At 69.0% G+C, this 10,163-nt stretch overlaps 2 protein-coding genes across 2 annotated transcripts; one reads left to right on the top strand and one right to left on the bottom strand.

The window, feature by feature from the left end:
- Positions 1 to 3,684: 3,684 nt before the first annotated feature.
- On the top strand, positions 3,685 to 5,989 carry SWSAP1 (SWIM-type zinc finger 7 associated protein 1; the record flags this gene model as incomplete). Its single annotated transcript, XM_084307185.1, is given in 7 exon segments — positions 3,685 to 3,903; positions 4,646 to 4,663; positions 4,665 to 4,703; positions 4,705 to 4,890; positions 4,892 to 5,038; positions 5,040 to 5,163; positions 5,949 to 5,989. Coding segments are annotated over 7 exon segments (774 nt in total).
- A 292-nt stretch (positions 5,990 to 6,281) lies between these two features.
- On the bottom strand, positions 6,282 to 9,756 carry EPOR (erythropoietin receptor; the record flags this gene model as incomplete). Its single annotated transcript, XM_084307186.1, has 5 exons — positions 6,282 to 6,380; positions 6,815 to 7,053; positions 7,505 to 7,593; positions 8,617 to 8,704; positions 9,517 to 9,756. Coding segments are annotated over 5 exons (755 nt in total), but the record flags the coding sequence as incomplete, so codon positions are not given.
- Between the last annotated feature and the right edge of the window lie 407 nt (positions 9,757 to 10,163).

Here is a 10,163-nt window from a genome sequence, read left to right as displayed (position 1 = left end):
AAGGGTTCTATAGGGGCCGGGTCTATGGGGTCTGGGGGCTCTATAGGGGGGGTGCTATAGGAGCTGACCCTATAGGGGCAGGGTCTATAGGGCCTGGGGGCGCTATATAGGATTCTATAGGACCTGACCCTATAGGGGCCGGGCCTATAGGGTCTGGGGGTTCTATAGGGGCCGGGTCTATAGGGTCTCGGGGCTTTATAGGGGGTTCTATAGGAGCTGACCCTATAGGGGCCGGGTTTATAGGGTCTGGGGGCTCTATAGGGGGGGTGCTATAGGAGCTGGCCCTATAGGGGCCGGGTCTATAGGGTCTGGGGGCGCTATAGGGGGGGGTGCTATAGGGTATGGGCCTATAGGGAGCAGGTCTATAGGGTCTGGGGGTTCTATAGGAGCCGGGTCTATAGGGTCTGGGGGGGCTATATAAGATTCTATAGGATCTGACCCTATAGGGACCGGGTCTATAGGGTCTGGGGGCTCTATAGGGGGTTCCTATAGGGTCCGGCCCCACGTGCCCGCCAGGCTCCTATAGGCGCTGCCGCCTTTGGCGTGGGCGTGCCCGGGGGGGGGGTGTGGGCGTGCCCGGGGGGGGGGGTGGGGGGGGTGGGCGTGTCCAGTGGGCGTGTCCTCCACGAAGCCACGCCCCCCTCCTCCTCTCCCCCCCCGCCCCCCCCCCACCCCCCCCCCCCGGACTGCAGCGGGGCGGTGGCTCCGGCACCGGCGGCGGCGGCCGAGGTGAGCCCGGGGCCGGGACCCCCCCCCCTTTAAACCCCCCCCCCCTCCCCCAATTCACCCCCCCCCTCCCCGCTCCCCCCCCCCCCCCCCCCGGACCCTATAGACGGGGACCTATAGATGGGGATGGGGGGGGGGGGGCGGGAGGGGCGCGGCCCATGGGAGGAGCCCTGCTGGGGGGGGGGGGGTCCTATGGGGCTGGGGGGGGCCCCGTCCTTATCGCAGCCCCTATAGCGCCCCTATAGAGCCCCTATAGCGCCCCTATTATTTTTTTTTTTGGGGGGGTTGGGGGGGGGGCTGGGAGCTGTCCGTGGTGCTGCCAGGGGCGGGGCCCCCCCCGGCTCCATCGCCCCCAACCCTGGGGTTCCCCCATTATCGGGTTCCGGCCCCCCTCCCCCTGATATATGCCCCCCCCCCCGCCACCTTCCAAGACGGACCCCAACCCAAATGCCCCCCCCCCTGCCCCCCTGCCCCCCCCCGCCCCCCCCACCCCCCTCACCGGAGCCCCGCGCCCTTCGGCGACGGGTATTCTCGGGCGGATAATACGGACGCGCTGTTATTGCTTGAGAATACGCGTAGCCGAGGGGACGCCTCGCCCCGGCCTCCTCGTGCGACCCCCCGTGCATCCTCGTGCAACCGCCCGCGTCCTCGTGCAAGCCCCTTGCGACCCCCTTGCGAGCCCCCGCGGCCTCGTGTGTCACCGCTGCGGCCTCCTCTGTACGTCCCTCTGCATCCTCGTGCGTCCTCGTGCAACGCTATGCATCCTTGTGCAACACTATGCATCCTTGGGCATCCTCGTGCAACCCCCTGCAACCCCGTGCAAACCCCTGAGTCCTCGTGCGTCACCCCTACATCCTCATCTATACTTCCTCCTGCATCCCCATGCAACACCTTGCATCCTTGTGCAACCCCGTGCAACACTATGCATCCTTGTGCGTCCTCGTGCACCCTTGTGCATCCTCGGCACAACCCCCTGCAACCCCGTGCAAACCCCTGAATCCTCGTGCATCACCCCTACATCCTCATCTGTACATCCTCCTGCATGCCCATGCAACACCATGCATCCTTGTGCATCCTTGTGCAACCCCGTGCATCCTTGTGCAACTGCCCGTGTCCTCGTGCAAGCCCCTGCAACCCCGTGCAAGCCCCTGCGTCCTCGTGTGTCACCGCTGCGTCCTCGTCTATACGTCCTCCTGCATCCCCCTGCATCCCCGTGCATCCTTGTGCAACACTATGCATCCTTGTGCATCCTTGTGCACCCTCGTGCAACCCTGAGCATCCTCATGCAACCCCATACAACCCCATGCAGCCCCGTGCAACCCAGTGCAAACCCCTGCATCCTCGTTTATACATCCTCCTGCATCCCCATGCATCCTCATGCAACACCATGCATCCTTGTGCATACTCGTGCAACCCTGTGCATTCTTGTGCAACCTCATGCAACCTCATGCAACCTCCTTCAACCCCGTGCATCCCCGTGCAAACCCCTGCGTCCTCGTGCATCACCACTACATCCTCGTCTATACATCCTCCTGCATCCCTGTGCACCCCCCTGTGTCCCCGTGCATCCTCGTGCAACACCATGCATCCTTGAGCATCCTCGTGCAACCCTGTGTCTCCCTGTGCATCCTCGTGCAACCTCGTGCATCAACCCTGCATCCCCATGCAGCCTCTTCTATACATCCTCCTGCGTCCCTGTGCATTCTTGTGCATCCTCATGCAACCCCCTGCAACACCCTGTATCCTCGTGCAAACTCGTGCAGCCCCCTGCATCCTCGTGCATCACCCCTGCATCCTCGTCTATACATCCTCCTGCATCCCTGTGCATCCCCCTACAACCTCATGCATCCTCGTGCAACAATGTGCAACCTTGTGCATCCTCGTGCAATGCCCTGCATCCTTGTGCATCACCCCCTGCACCCTCCTCTATCCATCCTCCTGCATCCCCGTGCATCCCCGTGCAACCTCGTGCATCCCCCTGCACCCTTGCCTATCCATCCTCGTGCATCCTCGTGCATCTCTGTGCATCCTCGTGTGTTCTCGTGCATCCCCGTGCACCCTCGTGCATCCATCCTCGTGCACCCTCGTGAAACCATCCCCGTGCATCCTCGTGCACCCTCGTGCATCCATCCCCGTGCATGCTCGTGCGCCCCAGGGCGCAGAAGCCCCCCCTGCACCCCGAGGCGCGTGCACGCGGGTGGGACCCCGCGGGCGTGCACAGGAAGGGTCCCAGCGGGGCCGCGCACAACCGTGCACGCGAGTGGGGGGAGGGGGGGGGCGAGAGGGCTATCTGCGCGTGCACGAGGCGCGTGCACGGCTCGGTGGGCGTGCACGGGCGGGAGATTTCGCGTGCACAAGGGGCGGGCGCGTGCACGGGGGCGGGCGCGCGGCTGCGGCGCGCGTAAAATTGCGCGCGCGCGGGCTCAGCGCGCGCGCCCTTTCTCCGGAGCCCCGCCCCTCCCCGCCCCGCCCCGCCCCGCCCCGTCGCCAAGGCAACCGCCCGCCGTCGCCCGGCAACGCGTTGCTAGGCAACTCGGGGTGATTGACAGCCCCCCCGCCCCCTTGGCCACGCCCCCGGGGAGAGGGTACCGCCTCCCCATTGGCTCCGCCGCGCGGTGTGGTGAGGCTCGTAAGGGGGCGGGGCGGCGGCGGATTGGCGGTGTGAGCGGCCAATAAGAAAGCGGGAGAGGCCGCGGCCTAGCCCCGATTGGCTGAGAAGCGCGCGGCGGGCGGGAGAAGCGCTGAGGGGAGCTCCCTTCCGATTGGCTGAGGAGCGGGCGGCGGGCGGGAGGGGCTCTGAGGGGAGCTCTCTCTTGATTGGCTGAGGCGCGCGCGGTGGGCGGGAGCGGCTCTGAGGGGAGCTCCTCCCCGATTGGCCGAGGCGTGGCGGGGCCTCGGGCCGCTCCCCTCGGATTGGCCGCCCGCCGGGGAGCCGCGCGGCGATTGGCCGGCCCGGGGATGGCGGCGGCGCTGGAGCGGGCGCTGGGCGCTGTGGCGGAGGTGCCGCCGGTGCCGGTGCCGGTGCTGGTGCTGGGCCCGGCGGGCTCGGGCCGCACGGCGCTGCTGCTGCGGGCGGCGCTGGCGGGCGGCGGCGACGGGCCCCGGGCGCTCTTCCTGGCTCCCAGCGCGCTCCCGAGGCTGCCGGGAGGCGGCGGCACCGACCCGAGGGCGCTGCAGGTGAGCGGGGCCGCGGCGGAGGGGGGCGGGGCCTGCTGGAGGGGGCGGGGCCTGCTGGAGGGGGCGGGGGCTGGTGGAGAGGGGCGGGGCCTGCTGGGGCAGCGCGGCGCGGGGGCGTGGCTCGTTGGGCACGTGCGGGGGGCGTGGTTTCTCGCGAAGGGGCGGGGCTTCGCATGTGAGTGGTGTTCTGAGCATGGGCGGGGCTTGCGTGGAGGGGGCGGGGCTTCTCGGCTTCACCCCGGGAGGCGGGGCCTTCTGGGGGGCGTGGTTCTGGGCGAGTGGGTGGGTGCAGCTGTGAGGGGGCGGGGCTGGGCAGCGGGTGGGCGGGGCTTCGCGCATCGGGGGCGGGGCTACGCGCTGGGGGCGGGGCTCTGGGTGGGTGAACAGCATGGGAAGGGGCACTCTGCATGGGGGCGTGTCCTAACGCATGGGGGCGTGGCTTAACGCATCAGGGGCGTGGCATAGCACGTGGAGGGCGTGGCTCCGCGCACTGGGGGGGGCGTGGTTTAGCACATCGGGGCGTGGCCTAGTGCATGGGGGCTGGGCCTAGTGCATGTTGGGAGGGACCTAGCTCATCGTGGGTGTGGCTCACCACCTGGGGGGGCGTGGCTCACCACCTGGGGGGGCGTGGCTTAGCACCTTTTGGGGGCGTGGCTTACCACCTTAGGGGCGTGGCTTATCGCCCAGGGGGCGTGTCCTAGCCCCTAGGGGGCGTGTCCTGACCGTGCTCCCCCCCCCCCAGCGCCTGGAGCTCCGTTACCCCCCCCACCCTGGGGGCCCTGTGCCGGGAGCTGGGGGCAGCGGGCGGCCTCTCCGCGCCCCCCCGGGCTGCTGCTGCTGGACGGGCTGGAGCACTACGTGGATGGGGGGGGTCCTGGGGGGGGGGGGGGGGCCGCCCGCTTGGCCGCCCTCCTGCTGGAAACCTCCCGCGCCCCCAACCCCCCCGGGGAAGTGCTGGCGGCTCTGCGCTTGCCCCCCCCCCCAGGCCCCCCACGTGCTGCCTGCCCTGCGCCGTTATTTCCCCGCCGAGTGCCGCCTGCGCCCCCCCCGCCGCCACCACGGGGTCCCCGTCTGCGTCAACGCCCGGCTCGTCCGGCCCGGGGGGGCCCCACGGTGTTGGCAGCTTCGCTTCGACCCCCCCGGGGGGGGCCCTCAGCGTCACCCCCGCCGAAGGGGGCAGCGGGGATGAAGACGACGGAGGAGATGAGGATGATGATGATGGGAGGAGGGGGGGGGGGCGAGGCCTGGGGGCTGAGCACGGTGGGGGGGGGGGGGGCACAGAGCCCCTACGTATTGCCCTGACACTGTTGGGGACCCCCCCCCGTGCTGGGGGGGGGGGGCGGTGATGGGGACACCGCGCCTCACGGTGACACAGACAGTGACACGGACACCGCCTGCCCCCCCCCCCCTCAACAAGGAGGACCTGGACATGGCCCCAAATCGGGGGGGGGGGGGCAAACAACACTGCCCCCCCCCCGTGCGTCACCGCCTGCGAGCGTGGGGACACAGAGAACCAGGTGCCCCCCCCCGCAGGCTCGGCCACCACCTGGGGGCTCCTGATAAGGCCTTATCAGCCCCCCCCCCGCTTGCTGGGAGGGGCCCCACGCCCTGCGGCCCCCCCCCACTGGAAGGCGCGGGCTGAGCCGGCGGATTCTTTATTATAAAAACAGCCCAAAAACGGGAATTAAAAAAAAAAAAACCAAAACGCAACCAAAGCAAAGGCAAAACGGGTCCTTGGGGGGGGGGGGGGCAGCGCCTGGTGGCCCCCCCCCCCGGTGTCCCCTCGTGGGTACGGGGGGGGGGCTGTCCCCATGCACGGTGTGTCCGTGTGATGTCACCGCGTTGTGGCCCCCTCCGTGACATCACGGCGTTCCCGTATGACGTCATCGTGGTCTCTCCATGATGTCACGGTGTTCCCGTGTGACGTCATCATGTCGTGGCTCCTCTGTGACGTCACGGTGTCCCTGTGTGACGTCACCACGGCCCCTCCACGATGTCACAGCGTTCCCACGTGACGTCACCACGGCCCCCCTGTGACGTCACAGCTTTCCTGGGTGATGTCACCCCCAACGTGGCTCCTCCATGACATCACGGCGTCCCCGTGTGACGTCACCACGACCTCTCTGTGACGTCACGGCGTTCCCGTGTGATGTCACCACAGCCTCTCCATGATGTCACAGCATTCCAGCGTGACGTCACCACATCATGGCCCCTCCATGACGTCACGGTGTCCCCTATGTGATGTCACACGGTCCCTCCACGATGTCACAGCGTTCCCACGTGACGTCACCACGGCCTCTCTGTGATGTCACAGCTTTCCTGGGTGATGTCACCCCAACGTGGCTCCTCCATGACATCACGGGTGTCCCTGTGTGACGTCACCACAGCCTCTCCATGACGTCACAGCGTTCCCGTGTGACGTCACCACACAGCCTCTCCATGACGTCACGGCACTCCCGTGTGACGTCACCACGCCCCTTCCATGACGTCACAGCGTTCCAGTGTGACGTCACCATGACGTCACGGCGTCCCCCCACGTGACGTCACCGCAGCCCCTCCGTGACGTCACCGCGTCCCCACGTGCCCCCCTCCCCCCGGCTGTGACCCCAGCCCCGTGCCCCCCCCCTCCCCCTCCGCCGCCCTTAGGAGCAGAGCACGTAGGGGGGGGGGCGATCCGGGGGGGCCCAGCCCCGGGGGGGCCCCCACGAGAGACCCGGGGGGGGTCCCCGTGACGGGGCCGCTCCGGGGGGAGGGAGGGGGGGGCCTGTTGTGGTGGGGGGGCTCCTTGGGGGCTCCCCCATCGGGGGGGGGGGGGGAGGCTTTTGTGGGGGGGGGAGGAGAGGTTGGCGTAGGGTCCGCAGGGCGGGGGGGGGGCCGGGGGGGGCGCGGGGGGGGCACAGCAGGGCCGAGCCGGGGTCGAAGAGGGTGTGTACTCGAAGCTGGAGGCGGGCGAGGGGCCGCCGGGGGGGGGTGGCGGGGGGGGGGGCAGCCGGGGGGGGGGCTGGGGGGGGTGGCGGCGAGGGGGGGGCTCGGCCGGGGGGGGCTTCTTTGCCCGGGGGGGGGGTCCACCTCCTCCACGGCGCTGGGCAGCTCCTCCACGCTGCCCCCGGGGGGGGTCCAAGGCTCCCGCACCCCCTGGAACAGCCACAGCTGGGGGGGGGGGGGGGGGCGGGGGACACGGGGTCAGGCACCCCCTGATGGGTGACCCCCCCCCCCCCAAGGTGACCCCCCTTGAGGTAACACCCCCCACACCCCCCCCCCAGATGCCCCCCCTTGGGGTAAATCCCCCCCCATTGGGGGTAAATCCCACCCCCCAGATGCCCCCCCTTGGGGATAACCCCCCAAAGAGCCCCCCCAACCCCCCCTCCGTTGAGGTAACCCCCCCCAGACCCCCCCCCATTGAGGTAGGACCTACAATAACACGCCCCCCCCCCTTATTTTACCCCCCTCCTTTATTTTAGCCCCCCCATTATTTTACCCCCCCCAGCCTCCCCTAGGCCCTGCAGCCCCCCCCCGCCCCATTCCTATGGGGTCTGCACCAACCCAGCCCCCCCCCCATCCCACCACGACCCCCCCCATCCCCCAGGTGCCCCCCCCCCACCTGGAAGTCGCCCCCCGCAGGCACCGAAGAGCCCCTGGAAGCTGCGCTCGGGGCCGGGCACGGGCGGCCACAGCTTCTCCTGCAGCGTCCTGGGGGGGGGGGACAGCACAGGGCAGCCCCCCCCCGACACAACCCCCCCGGCCCCAGTGCCCCCATATCCCCCCCTATCCCCCCATATCCCCCCCATATCCCCTCCATATCCCCCATAACCACCCCATAGCCCCTCATATCCCCCCATACTCCCCTATATCACCCCATAGCCCCCCTGTACCCCCCATAGACCCCCCCATACCCACCCCACACCCCCCCTATACCACCCCATACCCACCCCATATCCCCCCATACCCCCCCGTTTTGCCCACATAACCCCCCCCATACCCCCTGATACCCACCTCCATACCCCCCCACATCCCCCTATACCCACCCCAAACCCCCCCATAACCCCATTTTGACTCCATACCCCCCCATATCCCCCTATACCCACCCCATACCCCCCCTTACCCCCTGATACCCACCCCACAGCCCCCCATATACCCCCTATACTACCCCATGTCCTCCCCATATCCCCCCATACCCACCCCACACCCCCCCATACCGCCCCATACTCCCCCCATACCCCCTGATACCCACCCCATACCCCCCATATCCCCCCCACACCCCCCTATACTCCCCCATATTGACCCCATACCCCCTGATACCCTCCCCATACCCATCCCATACCCACCCCATACCCCCCTAACCCCCCCTTACCCACCCCACACCCCCCCATATCCCCCCTATACCACCCCATATTGACCCCATACCGCCCCATACTCCCCCCATACCCCCTGATACCCACCCCACACCCCCCCATACCCACCCCGTAACCCCCTGTACTGCCCCATACTCCCCCCATACCCCCTAATACCCACCCCATACCCCCCCCACACACCCCATTACCCCACCTCATACCCCCCTTTACCCACCCCATACCCCATGATACCCACCCCATACCCCCCCACACCCCCCTATTCCTCCCCATATCCCCCCCATACCCCCCCCACACCCCCCATATTGACCCCACACCCCCCCATATTGACCCCCCACCCCCCCCATATTGCCCCCCCCCGTACCGGCGGTGTCCCAGCAGCGCCAGCAGGCCGAGGGCGAGCAGCAGCAGTGCCAGCAGGCAGCCCAGCCCCAGCGTCACCGCGTCCACGTCTGTGCCAGCACCCAGCGCTCAGCCGGGGGGGCACGGCGGGACCCCCCACACTGTGCCCCCCCCCCCCACTGTGACCCCCCCAACCCCACATCCACCCCCCACACCCCCTTCACCGCCTCTGTGCCCCCCCAGGTTCCCGCTCACCCCATAGCCCCCTCCCCATGCCCCCCCACCCCATAACACCCCCCCATGCCGCCCCCGTATCCCCCTCCCCATATTCCCCTGCCCCATATCCCTCTCCCTGTGTCCCCCCTCCCCAATAACCCCCCCGCCCCATATCCCCCTATATCCCCTCCCCATGCCCCCCCTGCCCCACAACACCCCCCATGCCCCCCCATACCGTCCCCATAACCCTCTGCCCCATAGCCCCCTCCCCATATCCCCCCTCCCCATATCCCCCTCCCATATCCCCCTCCCCATATCCCCCTATCCCCCTGCCCCCCCATAAACCCCCTACCCCATATCCCCCTTCCCCCATACCCCCCCTCCCACATCCCCCTCCCCAATACCCCCTCCCCATAACCCCATAACCCCCCCACCCCCTATCCCCCTCCCCAATATCCTCCTTCCCCCATACCCCCCCACCCCAATACCCCCCTCCCCATACCCCCCCACCCCATATCCCATATCCCCCTCCCCAATACCCCTTCCCCAACACCCCCCCCACCCCCCCCATCCCACCCCACCCCACCCCATAACCCCCCCCACGCCTCCCACATCCCCCACCCCACTCCCTCACCCCCCCCCCACCTCCCCTCACCCCATACCACCCCCCCCACCCCATAACCCCCCCATAACCCCCCCCACTCACCCGGGGGGGTGAGGGCAGTGGCGGGGGCGGACCAGGGGCTCCAGAAGCCGCCGTAGCTGAGGCCGTCGGGGCGAGCGCGGACCCTGACGGTGTAGGGGGTGCGACCCCGCAGAGCCCCCACCGCCTGCTCCTGCCGCCCCCGCCGCCACCCCCCACCTACGGACAGGGCCGTCAGCGACACCCGGGGGGGGGCACAGCGCCCCTGACCCCCCCCCACCCCAAAAAAGAAATTTTGGGGTGCTCACCGTGCGGGGCGGCAGCCCCGGGGCGCTGAGGGTCACCTCGTAGGCCAGGCTGGATTGCAGGTAGGGGCTGGGGGGGGGGCTGCCAGCGCACGCAAAGCTGCCCCCGTGCCCCCCCCCGGCACCGCCGACACATTTTGGGGGGGCCCCAGCAGCACTGTGGGGGCACAAATTTTTTTTAGGGGGGGTCATGAGCATCCCACCGCCACGCTGGGCCCCCATCCCCACATCCCCATGTCCCCCTGTCCCCATGTGTCCCCTCCCCCACATAAAAGTGCCCCCCCCTTGCATTCTGGGGGGGCCCCGCAGCACTGCGGGGGCACAAATTTAATTTATTTTTTATGGGGGGGGGGGTTGAGCATCCCACCACCACGCCAGGTCCCCATCCTTGTGTCCAAGTGTCCC

This window comes from Netta rufina, assembly GCF_964035555.1.
Source record: "Netta rufina genome assembly, contig: SCAFFOLD_199, whole genome shotgun sequence".
In the NCBI taxonomy this organism is placed as follows: Eukaryota; Metazoa; Chordata; class Aves; order Anseriformes; family Anatidae; genus Netta; species Netta rufina.
This window is presented reverse-complemented; position numbering and strand designations above follow the sequence as displayed.